Genomic DNA, 21,983 nt, shown 5'->3' with positions numbered 1-21,983 from the left:
TTAAACCTTCAACTAGGACTGAACTCAAAGCTAGATTGCCTGATCTTTTAGCTTCAACTTTGCAGAATGCTCAATCAGTAGACAGTCTGGTGGATAATCTAAATTCAGTACTCAAAAGTATACTTGATAAGATTGTGCCTCCTCTAATAAGGCCTTGCCTTCCCAAAGTGCAGTTGCCTTGCTTCAATGGTTACTTGCGGGACATTGGGCAGAAGGCTAGAAGTCTGGAACGGGAGTGGCGTAGCTCTAAGTCAGAGGTGTTCCACCTTGCGTGGCATGATGCAGTCGTGGAGTATAAGCATGCACTATGGACTACAAAGTGGGCCTACTAGCACAACTCAAAATTTTTGTTTGACATGGTAGCATTTCTTATCCATGGACGGCCACTTGTTAGTCATTCTCTGTTCAGCATGCCTTGGCTCAATCATTGCACCCTGCTATGGAGGTGGGTGTTATCAATGAGGTGACACCTAGATTTACAGAATTTGATACTATCTCACTAGATGTGCTGGCAAAGCTTGTGATGTCTGCAAAAAGCACAACCTGCTTACCTGATCCTATACCAACAAAGTTGTTTAAGGACTTATGGCCCACTCTAGGGCCGACTGTGCTGGTAATTGTTAATCTTTCATTAACCTCTGGTTCTGTTCCTAGGTCTTTTAAATCTGCAGTGATTAAACCATTGCTTAAGAAATCTAGTCTTGACCCTGGTGTATTGAATAAATATAGGCCGATATCAAATGTGTCATTCTGCTCTAAAATTCTGGAAAAAGTGGTGTCACGGCAGCTTGTGAACCATCTTACTGAGAATGATCTTTGTGAGCCAGTGTAGTCTTCTTTTAGAAAATATCACTCCAGAGAGACAGCGCTTATTAGAGTGGTGAATGATTTTCTGCATGCAATGGATACGGACACCACAATGTTTTGGTGCTTTTAGATCTTAGTGCTGCGTTTGATACTGTGGATCATTGTTTTACTTGATAGGCTGGAAAATTACTTTGGGATTAGTGGAAGTGTCCTTGCTTGGTTGATGTCATACTTGTCCAGTCATTCTCATTGTGTTATGTATAATACCACTACCTCTGGCCTTGGTGAAATGACATGTGGGGTTCCAAAGGGGTCTGTGTTAGGCCCCTTGCTTTTCTCACTTTATATAGTGCCCCTTGGGCATATTCTGTGGCATTATGGATTGCCTTTCATTGCTATGCTGATGATACTCAATTGTACATGCTGATAACTGCTGGTAATCTTAACCATATAAAATCCTTAGAAGATTGCCTTATATCTGTGAGAAGTTGGTTGTCTAGTAACTTCCAACTCTTAAATTCTGATAAGACTGAAATGATGGTTCTTGGTCCAGCCAGACATCGGCACCATTTTGACCAGTTGGCGCTTAATTTTGGTTCGTGTGTTATACATCACACTGACAAAGTGAGGAACCTTGGGGTACTTTTTGCTCCTACGATATCCTTTGACCTCCACATTAGAGATATTATGAGGACTGTTTTCTTCCATCTGTGAAACATAGCGAGGATTTGTCCCATCCTGCCTATGGCTGATGCTGAGACTTTGATACATGCATTTATCTCTTCCAGATTGGATTATTGTAATGCTTTATTTTCTGGTCTGCTGCAGTCCAGCATTCGGGGTCTTCAGTTAGTGCAGAATGCTGCTGCCAGACTTTTGACACAAAGTAGAAAGTTTGACCACATTACACCCATTCTGGCGTCCCTTCATTGGCTTCCGGTTTCTGCCAAATCGGATTTTAAAATCCTGTTGCTGGTCTATAAAATTGTTCATGGACTGGCTCCTTCCCACCTGGTGGACTTGGTCAAGCCCTACGTACTGGCGTGGCCCTTGCATTCGCAGGGCTTCTGTGTGTTCCAAGGGTGTATAAGAAGTCTGTGGGGTATAGAGCCTTCTCCTACCGTGGCCCTGCTCGCTGGAACGATCTACCTGCAGCTATAAGGCAGTCCGACATGATGGAGACTTTTAAATCAAGACTGAAGACCCACTTTTTTAGACTATCATTAACCTATTCTGTTTTTAGGTTTGCTTTGTAATGTCTTTTTATTCTACTGTGTTTTTACCTTTTTATTGTGCCCTTTTGATTTTAATTTACTCTGTTATGAATTGTGTGCTATGTGAAGTGCCTTGGGGCGACTCTGTCATGAGATGGCGCTATAGAAATTAATAAATTGAAAAAAAAAAAATTACTAAATTGAAATTGATTTCTGTTCCAGACGGTGCATAGTCTGCCGATAGTTGCACTGGCCTTTGCGATTCTAACATTCACCTCATCATCGATAGTGATGGTCTGGGATAGTGTGTAGGTGAACTTGTTCAGTGTTGAGCTTCTGTCCACTGACTATGATGCTGGGCTTAACATAAGGTTTACCCGCGGCTGGTTGATACAAGACTTCAGTCTTATTTGTGTTGATGGTGAGGCCAAAATTGGAGCAGGGTGTTGAAAACTTTCTTGCATATCACCTTTAGAACTAGCATTGAGGGCACAATCATTAGCAAACATGAAGTCCCTGATGATGTCGGTCAAGACCTTGGACAGAATACCTTAGGTATCTGTAGCACGGTGGCTTAGTGATTAGCACTGTTGCCTCACAGTCATGGGATCAGTTCCCACCTGTGGCCTTTCTGTGTGGTGTTTGCGTGTTCCCACCATGTTCGTGTGGGTTCCCTCCAGGGGCTCCAGCTTCCTCCCACATACAAAGACACACAGGTGTGGACTGGAAACTTTAAATTGTCTGTCAGTGTGAATGTTTTTGTGTCCTGTCCAGGGTGAACCCTTACTCATGCCCTATGACTGCTGGGATAGGCTCCAGTTCACCCGTGACCCTTAATTGCCGTAAGTGGGTATAGAAAATGGATGGATTACCCATAGTGCCCTGAGAGGCTCCAATATGTATAAAGACATCCCTTTCTGAAATAACTGACAAAAAAAATACTTTCTAGTGAAAATCAATAGCTGTGCGCGCGCGCGCGCGCACACACACACACACACACACACACACACACACACACACACACACACACACACACACACACACACACACACACACACACACACACACACACACACACACACACACACACACACACACACACACACACACACACACACAGTGATTTGAATACATTTAGCACTAATTACTGGAGCACAAAATTGGTTTGGTGAGCTCAGTGACCCTTGACCTCCTTTATGCACCTGCCTAATTTTGTTTAAAGAATTATTGCACACTTTCTGTAAATCCTATAAATTTCATTTCACTTCTCAAATATCACTGTTTGCTATTTTATATATTTAACTGAAATTTCTGATACAGACAACCAATGATTTATAAAGGAAAATCATGAAAATTATCAGGAGGGCACAAACCTTTACATACAGTAGTGTTCAGAATAATAGTAGTGCTATGTGACTAAAAAGATTAATCCAGGTTTTGAGTATATTTCTTATTGTTACATGGGAAACAAGATACCAGTAGATTCAGTAGATTCTCACAAATCCAACAAGACCAAGCATTCATGATATGCACACTCTTAAGGCTATGAAATTGGGCTATTAGTAAAAAAAAGTAGAAAAGGGGGTGTTCACAATAATAGTAGTGTGGCATTCAGTCAGTGAGTTTGTCGGTTTTGTGGAACAAACAGGTGTGAATCAGGTGTCCCCTATTTAAGGATGAAGCCAGCACCTGTTGAACATGCTTTTCTCTTTGAAAGCCTGAGGAAAATGGGACATTCAAGACATTGTTCAGAAGAACAGCCTAGTTTGATTAAAAAGTTGATTGGAGAGGGGAAAACTTATACGCAGGTGCAAAAAATTATAGGCTGTTCATCTACAATGATCTCCAATGCTTTAAAATGGACAAAAAAAAAAAACAGAGACACATGGAAGAAAACAGAAAACAACCATCAAAATGGATAGAAGAATAACCAGAATGGCAAAGGCTCACCCATTGATCAGCTCCAGGATGATCAAAGACAGTCTGGAGTTACCTGTAAGTGCTGTGACATTTAGAAGACGCCTGTGTGAAGCTAATTTATTTGCAAGAATCCCCCACAAAGTCCCTCTGTTAAATAAAAGACGTGGAAAAGAGGTTACAATTTGCCAAAGAACACATCAACTGGCCTAAAGAGAAATGGAGGAATATTTTGTGGACTGATGAGAGTAAAATTGTTCTTTTTGGGTCCAAGGGCCGCAGACAGTTTGTGAGACGACCCCTAAACTCTGAATTCAAGCCACAGTTCACAGTGAAGACAGTGAAGCATGATATGGGCATGTTTCTCCTACTATGGTGTTGGGCCTATATATCACATACCAGGTATCATGGATCAGTTTGGATATGTCAAAATACTTGAAGAGGTCATGTTGCCTTATGCTGAAGAGGACATGCCCTTGAAATGGGTGTTTCAACAAGACAATGATCCCAAGCACACTAGTAAACCAGCAAAATCTTGTTTCCAAACCAACAAAATTAATGCCTCACAGATGTGAAGAAATCATGAAAAACTGTGGTTATACAACTAAATACTAGTTTAGTGATTCACAGGATTGCTACAAAAGCAGTTTGAACATAATAGTTTTCAGTTTGTAGCGTCAAACAGCAGATGCTACTATTATTGTGAACACCCCCTTTTCTACTTTTTTTTTTTTTTACTAATAGCCCAATTTCATAGCCTTAAGAGTGTGCATATCATGAATGCTTGGTCTTGTTGGATTTGTGAGAATCTACTGAATCTACTGGTACCTTGTTTCCCATGTAACAATAAGAAATATACTCAAAACCTGGATTAATCTTTTTAGTCACATAGCACTACTATTATTCTGAACACTACTGTACGTATGAGGGTTCACAAACTTGTCTGTTTGCACGAGTAAAACCAGCAGACAGGTATCGGGGAGTGACCCCTGATTCCTCTTCTGCTTTTCTTCGGTGTCCGGTCGAGCTGCAAAGCATGACAGACTAAGTAAGTATGTCCCTTTTGGGCGATGACAGTACAACGTGGCCCCTTCCAAGGGGCCCCGCTCCCATGTAGATATACGCTAATTACACACTAATAAATAGATGGTTATGAACGTTATATTCCATTTCTGCTCATAAACACCCCTAAGTCCTACACTGCAGCTTTACATGGCTAACTTACATTTTAAAAAGTGTGTCAAATTAAAGTTCTACACATGAAATGACCAAAGGTTTCAGCTCAGTTACTTTCTTTGTAATTAAGCCTAATTTGTTTATAAAAGTGCAACACAACACCATCATCTCAATATTATTCCCCTGTAAAGCTGATCATGAACAATAATGAAAAATAATCACATTATACGACAGCTAAAATTGACTTATTTGGACATAACAAGGGGCAGTATGTATGGCTGAAAAAGAGCACAGCATTCCAAGAAAAACACTTGCTACCTACAGTAAAATTTAGAGGTGGTTCCATCATGCTGTGGGGCTGTGTGGCCAGTGCAGGTACTGGGAATCTTGTTAAAGTTGAGGGTCACATGGATTCCACTCAATATCAGCAGATTCTTGAGAACAATGTTCATGAATCAGTGACAAAGTTGAAGTTGCGTCAGGGCTGGATCTTTCAACAAGACAACAACCCTAAACAGTGCTCAAAATCTACTAAGACATTCATGCAGAGGAACAAGAACAATGTTCTGGAATGGTCATCTCAGTCCCCAGACCTACCACAATGCTTTCAGGAATTACTTCAGTGCAAATCTAAATTAAGAAATATGAAAAGAACTACACACTCACCTTCAACCACTTAGTCCAATTAAGGGTCACAGGAGGTTGGAGCCTATCCAAGCAGTCAGAGTGCAAGGCAGGGTTCACCCAGACCAGGACGCCAGTCTGTCACAGGGCCACAAAGAGACAAACACACGCACACCTACAGATAATTAAGTTTCCAGTCCACCTCACCTGCATGTCTTTGGATGTGGGAAGAAACCTACGCAAACACAGGGAGAACATGTAAACTCCACACAGAAAGACCACAGGTGGGAATTGAACCCATGACCTTCTCGCTGTGAGGCAACAGTGCTAACCACTAATCCACTGTTCTGCCAAGAACTACAGGAAACCATAAATTAATAATAAACCCAATATTCCAGAAGTAACACACTCAAATTATTTATTTTAATCTGTTACTAATTGATTTAAATTTGAGGATTAGAAGTTCAAAGATGTCTGTTATTCAGGTGTGTAACAGATGAACCAATAAATCAACAGGAACACACACCATGTGTGTTTGCATCAGATCCCAAACTATTTGGACCGTTGCTCTGTGTGTGTGTGTGTGTTGTTTTGCCTTTGCACAGAACACCATCAGACTTAAAATGAAACATTCAAGACGTGCTTGTAATTGTAAACCATTTTTAATTCTAAAGGTTTAACAAAACATGGCATTAATGGTATTAATCCCTATATTAACTTTGTCCAATTACTTATGGTCTCTCTCTCTCTCTAAAAAAATTAAAAGACACTATGCATTAATGAGGCTGTAATTCCTAAATAGTTAATGTAGCTACCTGCTGACTTCAATTCCAGCGTGCTGGTGTACAGAGATAAATCGAGTGACACGTGGAGGAAAACACGCACACGTGTGCTACGTTCCCATCCGTCCTCCTGCTCTTATGATCGGCAGGGGATTAAAAAAAAGCAGCAGAAAATGTTTATAGTACATCTGCAAACAAGTGGTTTCAGTAATTCTCCAAGTGTCCATCAACAAGGACAATTTGAGATCAGCGAAGGTTCAACATTAAACCTGTCTGTGGTTGCTGTCATTTCAATGACACTTGGGAATCAAACCTTTAAACTGTACAGAAAGTAACAAGCCCTTTGGATGTCAACATGATTTTATTGGGCGGCACTGCAGAGATTTTACACAGCAAAACAGTGATAAAAATTAGTGCCACACTGAAAATGCATCAAATGTTTCACAAAAAAGAGGCCTGTCCTCATCAGAATCAGCATCTCCGCCCAAATGTCCCTGACAAATCCAAACTGGCAGCTTCACGCTGCTTTACAGCGCATGTTAAACTCTAGCAGGACAACTCGCTGCTGCAGAACCGGTTGGACTCCAGTCAACAACGTGTCCCATTTGGCAGAGTGGACGTGTGTCTCAGAATTGCACTGCACCAGGTGGGATGTCAAACATCGAGGGGTCGAACTGCTGGCCTTTGAATGGCGACCCTTCGGCATCCCAACCCTTCTTCAGCATCTCATGCACTTTCTGTGGAAAGAAACACAGAGTCAATTTAAGATCGTGCACCTTCTATATCTGGTTATGTGGCATTTGGGGCTTGGAGCTGAATGGACGCCACACTGTGGAGTCTGGGGGACTTTCAGAACAGTCGGTTCTGGATGCGTGATTCCATCATCTTTATTTGACAAGTTGGACATTTCTCTGGTGTAATTTGATTTTTGTTATGGTAGGATGGCCAAAGCAGATGGTCACCCCTCCAGGTTTGGTCTGCTTGAGGTTTCTTCCTAGAACCAAAAACCATCTGAGGTAGTGTTTCCCTTGTGCTTGCTTTGGGGGGTTGGTAAGACCCCATGAAGAGCCTTGGGGTGACTTATGTTGTGATTTGGCACTACGTAAATAAACTGAACGGCTAAAAACAGAATCCATAGAGAACAATTTAAAATGAATCTGTATGCTGGTTATGCTGAATTTAACTCTTTCTCAGGATTCAAGCTCCAAAAAAGCGCTAATTCTTCAACCAAAAAGGCTCCTACGTTGCTGGGATCAAACAGGATCTATCCAGTCAAATTAGGTTATCTAAATCCAGCTGAGAGATATTTCTGGTAACTCCTCACCGTTTGGAGCCTTTAAACAGGATCAGCATGAACCAGTCATTGATTCAAAAGCATGACAAACACTCAAAACAAACAAACAACAAAAAACAATCCCAACATCCTAGACACACTAACTATTCTGAATCAGGATATTATAAAAAACAAAAACAGAAAAAAAAAAAAACAGTTACTGTTTGCAGATGATGTTGTGACCTTTGTACAATCATTGGATGTCCTCACTGCAGTATTTGTGAAGCGTTTGAGTTTACAGTATCTTTTGTGTAGTCATTAGGTGATAGGCGGGGTTCACCCCGGACAGGCTGCCCGTCTATCGTAGGGCCAACACACGGGAAAAACAACAACAAAAAAAACTAATTCACACCTATTCAGAGTCACCAATTCACCCAAACCTCCTGTCTCTGTTAGTGTGAGGAAGCTGAAGCACCCAGAGAGATGAACATGCAAACGCCACAAAGAAACAATCAGGTCAGAGGTGAAGCTGGAACCGTCTCACTGCTGACCACTAAACCTCTGTGCTGCTAGATTAGATTTATGAGTAATAATACGTTTTTTTATGCTGAAACAACAGAATTAACAAACTGGTCAGAGCAACAGTGGTAAGGAAAAACTCCCTGTGAGGAAGAAACCTCAAGCAGACCAGACTCAAAGGGGTGACCCTCTGCTCGGGCCATGATACAAACATAAATTACAGAACAATTCACAAAACGAATATACAGGAAATGTTGCTGGTGCACAGAACGGTTTCTGGAACAGACACCACCCCCATCTCTGTATGGAGCTGCACCTCAAACAGAGAGAGAGAGAGAGAGAAAAAAAACAAAACAATCAAGCATCAGAGAGACAACAAATACAGTATAATTTGCCAGCATTAAGCAACAAGAAAAACAGCAAATACTAAGGTGATCTCCGGCCACTAGCCCTAAACTTCACTAAAAGACAGAATTTAGGTAAAGTTGAGGCCGCGGCACGCTTCGTTTACTAATAAAATGAATTTAAAAGAGTAAAAAGCGTAGAACTATACTATGCCAGTATGCTAGCCATAAGAAAGGGGAAATAAGTGCATCTTAAGTCTGAACTTGAAAGTCTCCACAGAATCTGACTGTTTTATTGATGCAGGGAGATCATTCCACAGAACAGGGGCGCGATAAGAAAAAGCTCTGTGACCCACAGACTTTTTATTCACCCGAGAGACACAAAGTAGTGTGAGAGACACTGAAGGGCGTAAGGTTTAATTAGGTCAGCTAGGTAGGGAGGTGCCAGTCCGTGAACAATTTTATAGGTTAGTAGCACAACCTTAAAATCTGATCTCACTGGGACAGGAAGCCAGTGAAGCGATGCCAAAATGGGTGTAATGTGGTCAAACTTTGTGCTTCGTGTCAAAAGTCTGGCTGCAGCATTTTGAACCAGTTGGAGAGTCCTAATACTGGACTGCAGTAAACCAGAAAATAAAACATTGCAGTAGTCCAATCGAGAAGAGACAAACACATGAATCAGGGTCTCAGCATCAGCCATAGACAGGATGGGACGAATCTTCACTATATTTTGCAGGTGGAAGAAAGCAGTCCTAGTAATATTTCTAAAGTGGAAGTCAAAAGACAACATAGGACCAAATATTACCCCAAGGTTCCTCACTTTGTCAGTGTGATTGATGTATGACACACGAGCCTAGGCTGAGCATTAACTGGTCAAATTGATGCCAATGTTTCAATGGACCAAAAACCATCATTTCAGTCTTATCAGAGTTTACAATTAGGAAGTTGCTGGACATCCAACTTCTCACTGATGCAAGGCAATCTTCTAAGGATTTTATGTAGATGAGATTACCAGCAGTTATCGACATGTATAACTGAGTATCATTAGCATAGCAGTGAAAGGTAATCCCAAAATGCCGCAATATGTGCCCAAGGGGTGCTATATAAAGGGAGAAAAGCAGGGAGCCTAAGATGGACCCCTGTGGAACCCCAAATTTCATGTCACTAAGATTATAGGTAGTGTTATTGTACAAAACACAGTGAGAACGACTGGTCAAGTATGACGTCAACCATGCAAGGGCACTCCCAGTAATCCCAAAATGATTTTCCAGCCTATCAAGTAGAATATGATGATCCACGGTATCAAATGCAGCACTGAGATCTAACAGCAACAGAACCGTAGTGGTGTCTGAATCCATTGTAAGCAGAAGATCATTCACCACTTTAGTGAGAGCCGTCTCTGTGGAATGATATTTTCTAAAAGCAGACTGCAGTGGCTCAAAGAGATTATTCTCAGTAAGATAGTCTACGACCACGAGCTGCCGTGACACCACTTTTTCCAGAATTTTAGAGCAAAATGATAGATTTGATATCGGCTGATAGTTTTCAATACACTAGGGTCAAGATTAGGTTTCTTAAGTAATGGTTTAATCACTGCAGATTTGAAACATTTAGGAACAGATCCAGAAGTTAAAGAAAGATTAATAATTTACAGCACATTCGGTCCAAAAGTGGACCACAGGTCCTTAAACAGTTTTGTTGGTATAGGATCAAATAAACAGGTTGTGCTTTTTGTAGATGTTACGAATTTCGTCAGCATGCCTAGTGAGATACTATCAAATTCAGTAAATCTAGGTAATACCTCAGTAGTGGCGCCCACCTCAATAGCAGGGTGTAGTGGCTGGGTTAAGGCATGCTGGGATATGTTTAACCTAATGTCTTCTATTTTCTTCTCAAAGTAATCCAGGAAATCTTGTGCTGTAAAAGGAGAGCGAACTACAGGTGGTTGTCCATGAATAAGTGTTGCCACCGTGTCGAACAAGAACTTTGAGTTATGCTTGTTTTTGTTGATCAAATCAGAGTAATAGGTCCACTTTGTAGCCAATAATGCATGCTTATAGTCTAAGATAGCATCACACCACGCAAGGTGGAATACTTCTAATTTTGAACTAAGCTATTTCCATTCTAGACCTCTAGCATTATTATGCTTGAGGTCACACAGGTAATCATTGAACCAAGGTGACTGTGTTTTTGGGGGGTGTGGTTTTAGCAAAGGTGGTAATCCTAATAAGTGAGTGATTAGAGACCACCGATGCAAGAGGCATGATGTCAATATTTGTGACAGCAATACCACATGCGAAAACCAAATCCAGGGTATTTCCACTAATGTGCACTGAGTCCTGATTGCATTGCTGAAATTTTAATGCATCCACAGTTTCCATAAATGATTTGCAGAGGGGATCAGAAGGCTTATTTATATGAATGTTAAAGTCACCAATTATCAGAATGTTATCTGGACAAGTTGAAAAGTTAGAGATGAACTCAGCAAATTCATCTCAGAATTCAGAGTATGGGCCAAAGTAATACGGCTGATTTTTATCCTTCTGACCTTGGCAATACGTAGCATCATGGACAGAGCGGAGAATCAGATGTTAAATTGAGTTACAACCCCAATTCCAATGAAGTTGGGACGTTGTGTAAAATGTAAATAAAAACAGAATCCAATGATTTGCAAATCCTCTTCAACCTATATTCAATTGAATACACCACAAAGACAAGATATTTAATGTTCAAACTGATAAACTTTATTGTTTTTGTGCAAATATTTTCTCATTTTGAAATGGATGCCTGCAACATGTTTCAAAAAAGCTGGTACAGTGGTATGTTTACCACTGTGTTACATCACCTTTCCTTTGAGGAGGTGGTTTCCTTGGGGGAGGTGAGTGATTAAGGTGTTGGGCTTCAGACCAGAAGATCCTCAGTTCAAATCCCCACCTGACTGGAAAATCACAAAGGGCCCTTGGGCAAGGTCCTTAATCCCCTAGTTCTCCAATTTCTCTGAATCTTCTTGATTATATTATGGACTGTAGATGATGGAATCCCTAAATTCCTTGCAACTGAACATTGAGAAACATTGTTCTTAAACTGTTGGACCATTTTTTCACACAATTGTTTACAAAGTGGTGATCCTCACCCCATCATCTCACCCCACGGCTGAGCCTTTTGGGGATGCTCCTTTTATACCCAATGATGACACTCACCTGTTTCCAAACAGGTGTTCTTTGAGCATTCATCAACTTTCCCAGTCTTTTGTTGCCCCTGTCCCAGCTTTTTTGAAACGTGTTGCAGGGATCCATTTCAAAATGAGCAAATATTTGAACAAAAACAAAAAAGTCTATCAGTTTGGACATTAAATATCTTGTCTTTGTGGTGTATTCAATTGAATATAAGTTGAAGAGGATTTGCAAATCATTGTATTCTGTTTTTATTTACATTTTACACAACGTCCCAACTTCAATGGATTTGGGGTTGTAAATTTGTGACCCCCAACAGCTTAATAACCTAAACCTAGAGTTATAAATAAGAGCAACACCCCCGCCTTGCTTTGCATCATGAGGGACGTAACTAAATGTGTACGCCAATGGGCAGGCCCCATTTAAGGGGAGGACAGCTGTAGGTTTAAGCCAGGTTTCACATAACTCAATCATATCTAAGTGATGATCAATAATTAGATCATTAAAGCCTCGGTCCCACCGAATAATGAAGGCTGAAGAAGGAGCCACGCATGGGGGTGATTCTTTAACTACGGGCACTATTGGCCTTGTAAATGTAATTTCCACCACACCATTGCCTTACAATATAAAACGCCTTGGGGCAACTGTTTGTTGTGATTTGGCGCTATATATATGTGCTCTGATGTCAGTGTTTATCTCCATAGAAACTACCCAAACAATCTTTCATACAAACTGTTTAAAGGGACATTACAGTGTTGTGGTGGAAATTACGGCAATAGTGTGGGACAACTACATTTTGTTTAAAAAAAATCACAACAGTTGTATGACATTGAATACCCCAATTATGTTTTGATTATTTTACTGATATTTTATTCAGAGATATTTTAAAACATTAGAAAAAATGTTTCTTTACCATTAATTTTTATCATTGAAGATCAAAAGTCTGGATGTGGGACAAGCACAAAACGGCAATATTTTCATATAATGATGCTGAAAAAAGGTGAAAAAGTCATCATAGACTACTAGAACAAATTTCTTAACACACTTTCATTGTAAAGATAACTATAAAAGTGTGAAATTTCCCCTTTTTTCTGTTTTTCATACAATATGATCAAAGGACATAATAAGTGCCCGTAGTCTAAGAATCACCCATGGGTGTGGGGTGATCATTTGAAGAATGACCCACGTTTTGTTCTATCATGTATCTACTATGAAGGTCCCACTATGTGCCTCTCTGTACCCCGCATGTGCCGCGTAGCAGCCTCTAGTGAGCCACGACCGACCTGTCATTACATGGCTGGCATCAGCCACACTAAGCCACGTAGTGCCATGATAACGCCATGTTGGCACACGTTTAGGCATGAGTTTGGTCCAAACCTCCAGCCCTCCCACACCTGGTCCTTTCAAAGTGTGGGTTTTCAATTCACAGCAGCATTTAAAGATGTCCCTTCTTTTTTTTTTTTTTTTTTTTTTAACGCAGTCCAAAAATAGACACTCCAGCAGAGTTCCGCAGTTGTGCGCTGTGCGCCAGGATGCTGTCCACCTGTAATGCACCAGACCAGCTAGACCCGAACCACGGGTTCCTGGAGAGCCGTCTCTGTGCTCCTCGCTGGCTCCGCGGCTCTCTGGCTTTTCTTCTGCGCTTTAAACACATAAAACTTTACGTTTGTCCATTTATTTCTGCAAAATCGCTCTTTTGCGCGCGCACTGCTGTTGTCCTTTCATGGACAGCCACCTCTGTGCGCTAAGTGGCTTCCTTTCCATCCGTGGCTTGCTGGCTTTATTTTTTCCTTGGCTTTAAACACAATCATTTTTACAACATGAATCCACTTTTAACTTTGTGTTCGTCCATGTATGTCTGCAAAAGCGCTCTTTTGCGCGCACGCTGCTGTTGTCCTTTCATGGACAGCCACCTCTGCTCTTTCTAAGTGGCTTCCTTTCCATCCGTGGCTTGCTGGCTTTATTTTTTTCTTTGGCTTTAAACAATCATTTTTATGTGAATCCACTTTTAACTTGGTGTTCGTCCGTTTATTTCTGCAAAAGCGCTGTTTTGTGAGCGGTGCCGTTCTGCATACTGAATGAGGTGGCCGTTTTATTATATACACCTGTGGATCATTTAAAAAAATAAAATAAAATAAAATAAATAATAATAATAATATACATATATATATATATATATATATATATATATATATATATTTCTTCTGCAGCTTACAAGTTATCATGATACAACTTTTAACTTTGTGTTATGTCTTCAAAATCGGTCTTTTGCGCGCTCTCCACCTGTGTTGCCGCACGGCTCTTGCTCTTAGCTGCTCCACTGGAGTTATTATCTTCCATGGCTTTAAACACACATCCACTTTCACGCAGTCACCCAAATTTTAACTTTGTGTTTGTCCAATATTGACTGAAATATCACTCTTTTGTGAGCTGGCGTTCTGCCTAAATGCTCGTTTTAAGCGTGATGATGAGTCACTGCCTCAGTGCGCACACACAGCGGAGCTCATGTTATCCATTAACAAGATATTAAATCAACATACTTTTACATACAACAGACAACATACAGACATACTTTTACAGCAAGGAACTGTTTTATCAAGCTATAAAAAACATTAAAAATAATTACCTTAAGCTGTTCAAAATACATCCCACATGGAGCAGGAAAGAGGAAAAAAAAAAGGGTCCAGATGAAACAGTCCTCTGATTCTAGAAGAGGTGTTTTCAACATCCAAGGTTTGGCAGAAAATGATTAATCCACTACAAAATAATTATTTTATATAGAGTCCAGCGCATAGAGCAGATGGAATTGTGTGCGCAAGAGGAGAGCTGTTCCAAAAATAGCCTCTCAGGTCCTGCGAAGGTGCCAGACGCACGGATAATGGACTTTTTGCAGACTCGTAAGCACCACACGAATGCCTCTAAGCCATCGCAGTAACTCGAACACAAACTGCGCCACGCTGTTGTTGCTAAATTTTGAACATCTTGAAATTAGCGCCACTCTCAGAGAGGAGCCTCGTTAACTGAAGATAATGCCTCTAAGAGCCACTCTGAGCCACTATACTGCCACGATAGCTCACGAAAAAAAAAAAAAAAAAAACAGGGTGCGTGGCTCCTTCTTCATCCTTCATTATTTGGTGGGACCGCGGCTTAATCAACAATGATTTTGAGGATAGTGATCTTATGTTAATGAGACCCAGACTAAGGATCTCAGTGGGGTTGACAGTTGAACTGTTCAGGTTTTGGGGTGGTTCCAGAGTAGCATATATAAGATACCTAGAAGTAGGTTTGGGTTTAAGACATTCCATGCGGATTGTAGGTAGCAGACATAAAATCTTTGATATTTCTGGGACAGCAACTGGGCCATCCTCAATTTCAACATCATCCAATGTAGTACAGTGGTCCCTCGCTATAACGCGGTGCACCTTTCGCGGCCTCGCAGTTTCACTGATTTCTTTAGTCCAATTTTGCATGCTTTTTTTTTTTTTTTACAGTGCATTGTGTTCTGCATCCTCATCAAGCACGCCGGTCACGGCACCGCGAAGGGACAGTACGCGCATTGTGTTCTGCGTGTCTGTTTATAAGAATCTTCTCGCCCAGAAGAAAAAAAGAGCGCCAACAACTACCCATAACTGTGTTTTGGGTAGTTGAAAAGACACCTGCACTGAGGTGTGACTCAGTGGAAAAAGGCGCGACAGCGGAGCGGCGCCAGGACGAAGAGGCACATGGTCAGAGGAACTGTGAAATACTGGTCAGTCACTATTAATAATTTATGTGTCCAACCTCGTAGGTTGATCGTTAAAATTAAATTAGTTAGTTCTAAAAGCCATCATAATTATTTATAGGAAAACGTTCTATTTTTATTTCTCAAAAAAATGTTTGGGCCTGAAAACAGGTTTTGATCTTTGGTTTCATTCTATAATACTGGTCTTATTCTTCTACTAAGGCTTGAACTTTGAGAGTGTTTACACACAAGAGAAAAGTGAGAAAATGTTAATGCCTGTTTGAGAAAAGTGTATAAAGTGTGTAGTGAGGAGTTTTACAGCCTTAAAACATCTATAATTGTAAAAAATAATGCTGGCTACTTCATGGATTTCGCCTATTGTGGGTTATTTTTAGAATGTAACTCCTGCGATAAAGGAGGGACCACTGTAATGGGTATTAAGTTTGCAAAGCATATCCCTCTATGATTTTTATGGACCCATCTACAGAAGCAGGCCACAGTCTCAACTTGATGAATTTCCCTCCCTGGCAGATAAACTGCACTATCACCATAGTGGATTTTCTGCACTAATTTCCCCGCTAAGCTAATGGATTCCACACCCACAATTGTCATAAGCCTTGCAGGGTCTCTAATCACCTGCTCCGTGGCCTGCTGTAAAATCCTAATGTTTACATGAATGGATATTTCTCACAGAAAAGAAAATTTAGCACAGCAAAGTCTCCTGTGTTCATGCTGCTGCATGGCTGAAGGAGACTCTGTCTGCACTCCTAATGGATCTCATGACTTTCTAAAGACACTCTTTAGTCCATCTTCAAATGCTACGACCAGTAAATCAAAGAAAAATCTCACGCTGCCAGTTTTTAAACATGACATCAACTAAATGCACCAATTGCTTTTCTCACTTTATATAGCGCCCCTTGGGCATATTCTGTGGCATTACAGGATTGCCTTTCATTGTTATGCTGATGATACTCAATTGTACATGCCGGTAACTGCTGGTAATCTTGCCCATATAAAAGCCTTGGAAGATTGCCTTATATCTGTGAGAAGCTGGTTGTCTAGTAATGTCCTACTCTTGAATTCTGATAAGACTGAAATGATGGTTCTTGGTCCAGCCAGGCATCGGCATCATTTTGACCAGTTGGCACTTAATTTTGGTTCGTGTGTTGTGCATCATACGGACAAAGTGAGGAATCTTGGAGTACTTTTCGATCCTACATTGTCTTTTGGTCCCCACATTAGAGACATTACAAGGACTGCCTTCTTTCATCTGCGAAATGTGGCGAGGATTTGTCCCATCCTGTCTATGGCTGATGCTGAGACTTTGATACATGCGTTTATCTCTTCCAGACTGGATTATTGTAATGCTTTATTTTCTGGCCTGCTGCAGTCTAGCATTCGAGGACTTCAGTTGGTGCAGAATGCTGCTGCCAGACTTTTGACACAAAGTAGAAGGTTTGACCACATTACTCCCATTCTGGCATCCCTTCATTGGCTACCGGTTTCTGCCAGATCATATTTTAAAGTTTTATTGTTGGTTTATAAAATTGTTCACAGACTGGCACCTTCCTACCTGGCGGACTTGGTTAAGCCCTACGTACCTGCGAGGCCCCAGGGCTTCTGTGTGTTCCGAGGATGAACAAGAAGTCTGTGGGGTATAGAGCCTTCTCCTACCGTGGTCCGACTCTTTGGAACATATCTGCTATTATTCGGCAGTCTGACACGGTGGAGACTTTTAAATCAAGACTGAAGACCCACTTTTTTAGACTGTCTTATCATTAATTTGTTTGTGTTTGCTTTGTAATATCCTTTTATTCTTCTGTGTTTTATCTTTTTACAATACAATACAATAAATACAATACAATAAATACAATTGTTTACAAAACTTTCTCATTTGAATTTCCTGCACTTTCAGTTCAAATCATTATAGAATCTTTGCATAATTTATTACTACCCTTGAAAATTGTCAGCTACCTATTTGATAAACACTAGCCATCTACAGCCTGTGGATCCCCACAGGCAACACACTAGTTCTAGGTTTAAAATGCTTCCAGTGTCCTTTATTAACCTTTTAATACCAAAAATCATGGTTCTTGTATCATGGTAACAGTATATACAGAAGAAGAAATTTGATCACAAGTATATATATATTTTTAAAAAAGATTTCTTCCTGTTCTGCTGAGCTCCTCATGTGAGTCAAAACACATAGTAAATACTTTTCCCACAGATATAACTGGTTAGAAGGTCATGTTCCCAAATTAACAGCCATGGATTAGAGAGAGAGAGAGACTGCACTTCCCAGCCACCGTACCAGTGGCTTCCAGTGGACTGTTTGCGGTTGTGATGTTCTTCTGAACTTTACAAGGTTGTATATGAGGTCTGTGAGAAAAGTATCCGGCCTTATTATTTAAAAAAAAAACCCATATGGATTTGAATCACGTCTGATTACATCTGCCAAGCTTGATCCCTCGTGGGCATGCGAGAGTTTTTTCACGCCTGTCGGTGACGTCATTCGCCTGTGAGCACGCCTTGTGGGAGGAGTGGTCCAGCCCCCTCGTCGGATTTTCATTGTCTGAGAAGTTGCTGAGAGACTGGCGCTGTGCTTGATCAAAATTTTTTCAAAAACTGTGAGGCCCAGTGAACAGGACGCCAGCTCTGTGGAAAAACAGGTTGCTGATTTCCTCCTATCTAAAGGTATAGAAATGGATTTAAATAACATTGAAGCGTGCCACCCTCTGCCCCGGAGAAATGACAGTGATAAACGAACCGTCATCATGAGATTCATCAACAGAAAACACAAAACAGCACTGTTAAAACAAGGAAGAAAACTGAAAGGGACAAACGTATTCATCAATGAACATCTCACCAAACGGAATGCCGACATCGCCAGGAAAGCACACTTCTTAAAGAAACAGGGAAAAATCCAGCACACATGGACTTCAAACTGTAAAATATTCATCAAACTGAATGGATCACCAGAACAAGCAAAAGTCATGGCAATAAGGAACATACATACATACATGCATACATACATACACATATATATATACACATATATATATATATATATATATATATATATATATATAAATAACTCTGGAACAAAGACAACAAACAGTGCTGTAAAGGACAAGCAGGACATTATAGCGCAAACAGGAAGCGATTGCAGCTCACAGTGATTCCAAATGAAAATAATGGAGAAGCACCTGAACTTCTTCTGGCATTTTTACATAAAACAAACACAATAACAACATCTATAAACCCAGAGAATATATTCACGAGAGTTTTAGGCACAATATACAAAGAGTTTAATGCTATTGTCTGAGTGGAGCCTGATCAGAGCGTCTCAAATGCATTTCTCCTGTCGTGAACTTTTAGAGTACCCATAATGCACTGCGCACACACCATGTCCACACTAAAACCTTTAAAATTAGTGCAATACTTTAAAAGTAAAACATAAAGCTGATATTTCACTTTACAAAACTTCAGACATGATGTTAACATTTGTCCCATCCTGTCTATGGCTGATGTTGAGACCCTGATTCCTGCGTTTCTCTTCTAGATTGAACTACTGCAATATTTTATTTTCTTGTTTATTGCAGTCCAGCATTAGGGCTCTCCAACTGGTTCAAAATGCTGCAGCCAGACTTTTGACACAAAGCAGAAAGTAGACCACATTACACCCATTTTGGCGTCTCTTCGTTGGCTTCGTGTCCCTGTGAGATCAGATTTTAAGGTTCTGCTACTAGTCTATAAAATTGTTCACGGACTGGCACCTCCTACCTAGCTGACCTAATTAAACCTTACGTACCAGCCCGGGCTTTACGTTCTCAGGGTGCAGGACTACTTTGTGTCCCTAAGGTGAATAAAAAGTCTTTGAGTCAAAGCTTTCTCTTATTGTGCACCTGTTCTGTGGAATGATCTCCCTGCATCAATAAAACAGTCAGATTCTGTGGAGACTTTCAAGTCCAGACACACTTATTTTCCCTTTCATATGGCCAGCATACTGGTATAGTATGTTACTATGCTTTTTACTCTTTTAATTCATTTTATTAGTAAACGCAGCGTGCCGTGGCCTCAACTTTACCTAAATTCTGGGTCTTTTAGTGAAGTTTAGGGCTAGTGGCGGCGATCACCTTAGTATTTCTTCTGTTTTTCTTGTTGTTGAATGCTGACAAATTATACTGTATTTGTTGTTTATTTTCTCTCTGTTTTAAGGTGCAGCTCCATCCAGAGATGGGTGTGGTATTTGTGCTGGAGACCCTCCTGTCCTGTGCACCAACAGCATTTCCTGTATATTCATTTTGTGAATTGTTCTGTAATTTATGTTTGTATCATGGCCCAAGCAGAGGGTCACTTTGAGTCTGGTCTGCTTGAGGTTTCTTCTTCAGATGGAGCTTTTCCTTACCACTGTTGCTCTGGGGGTTGGTAAGGTTAGACCTTACTTGTGTGAAGCACCTTGAGGCAACTCTGTTGTGATTTGGTGCTATATAAATTAAAATAAATTGAAAAACAGCTTGGGACTCCAACGAGGGCGGTCGCATCTCCTCCACTGTCCCTTATCTCTCTGCCTTTAACCTTCAAGTCTCTACTTCACCAGACTGTGAATTCCTCAAAGCTATATTGGATTCTGGATCTATTGGACTACTACTGGATTAACCATGGAATTGATCAGCTGGTCTCTGAACACTACTGACAACATTTTTTCTACAAGAAGATCAGGACTGGGGGATCCTACCTGCCCAGATGGAACGTATCCTACGGGCTATGTCCTCGACTCCTGGGGGTCTTGGTGTGTGGCATGCTTGGTGCCTTTCTCCGTTGAGGACGTCGAGGATTTATTCATTTTTGGTCTCATGGCAGCAGGGCTGGTACTTTTTGGCTTATGTGCTGCCCTGATCTACCAGAAAATTGGCAAGAACACGCGGCATCAAGAACACGGGCCCTCGCTTGTCCGTCATGATTAACAAGGTTGCAAGGCAGTGCATTCTCAGACTGCGTTTGACTCTTGAACTCAGACGCAAATTGGATGACACCTTGGAGCTGATGCGTGCCTTGCAGTTGAAGCTGAAGGATTCGGAGGCCGGTGAATATTCTTAATTCATAATTGGGAATATTCTTAATTCATAATTGGGATTTGGTTGTTCAGGTAGAACTGTTAAAAAGTGTTTTTCACTGCTCAGCTACAACACTCCAGGCTTATCTACCCTCAAGGACAAATTGCCCACTGTTTACCTCCAGAGGAATTTATTCATGCCTTGGTGAGATTTTTCGGCTCCATTCTTATCTCAACCCACAAAGACAATAAACTGAGTTACACATGGACTGAAGCATGCTCCAGCTTTTCCCTTTACCTCTCTTCCTGCCCCCCCCCTGCAGCAGGCCCCCCGTTCTTCCCAAGCTGGCAGGTGGCGCGACTCCAGTTGCAGCGGCTACCACACACTCACATCGCCTCAATTTGGAAAACGGACTGTTTCAAGTTTAGTGCACATAAACAATGTCAAATGTATATGTGTTGTCCTAATTCTGATGTGTGCCATTATTACGGTAAACAAGTAATAATTTTAGATTAATTGCTGTTTGTCTGTGGAATGTGAGTGTGGCAATCTCGTTGTTGTAATGACAATGATAATAAAGCCATCCATCCATCCATCCAAATTGAAATGGAAATTGTTAAAATGAGATTTTGTTGTGTGAACCAGCAGACCTTTGCACTGACGGTTCGTTTAAGCTTTAATGAGCTTCTGACATTTTAAACATTTCTGATTCAGAAGATTTTCATCCAGATTTTATCTTTGAAGGAGCAGATTGAAAATGTAAAAATTCTTGCACAATTTGTCATGTCGTGCAAAACAAGTAATGTTGTGAAAGCAGAAAGTTAAAAATACAGTGATGTTAATTTCGATCATATCACCCACACCTACCATCTTTCCCTTCATGCTATGGAATCTGTGAATAAGCACCAGTTTGGCTTCATGGCCTATAGATGACTACATGGATTTATTTGCAGCACATAACTAAAACTTTTACTGATCTGGCTCATGGTGATGGTAAAGCCTTTCCTTGATCTGTCCAATGTCATTCAGGTGTCTGTTAAAAGTTGACTGGCTGTGCACCTGAATTAAGTCAGCTTGTGGCAAAGCAGGGAGATATGGAAAATGTGCAGGTTCAGGGGTCCTTGAGGACCGGATTGAGAACATCTGCATTACATATAAATACATACATACCAAATACATCACACACACACACACACACATGTATGTATGCTGCAGCAACAGAGGGCAAAACAAATGTCCCCACAGGGACAGTTATTTTTAATCTTTCAGAAGACTGTAGTGCCATCTAGTGGTGAAGGCCCTTGCTACTGTTGTCCACAAGTAATAGCAGGGAAAGTATCAAACTTTTCTTCCTTTTTCACTTTAATAAATTTAAG

The 21,983-nt window shown here is 40.8% G+C and overlaps 1 protein-coding gene across 1 annotated transcript in view; it reads right to left on the bottom strand.

Annotated features, from left to right (window-relative positions):
* Nucleotides 1–6,862: 6,862 nt before the first annotated feature.
* nudcd3 (NudC domain containing 3) overlaps nt 6,863–21,983 on the bottom strand; it is a 51,727-nt gene continuing 36,606 nt past the window's right edge. The window contains 1 exon segment of the mRNA XM_034192574.1: nt 6,863–7,257. Coding sequence (XP_034048465.1) covers nt 7,147–7,257 — 111 coding nt within the window. The 3' untranslated portion in view covers nt 6,863–7,146.

The sequence above is a fragment of the Thalassophryne amazonica genome, chromosome 17, assembly GCF_902500255.1.
Source record: "Thalassophryne amazonica chromosome 17, fThaAma1.1, whole genome shotgun sequence".
NCBI classification, from domain to species: domain Eukaryota; kingdom Metazoa; phylum Chordata; class Actinopteri; order Batrachoidiformes; family Batrachoididae; genus Thalassophryne; species Thalassophryne amazonica.
This window is presented reverse-complemented; position numbering and strand designations above follow the sequence as displayed.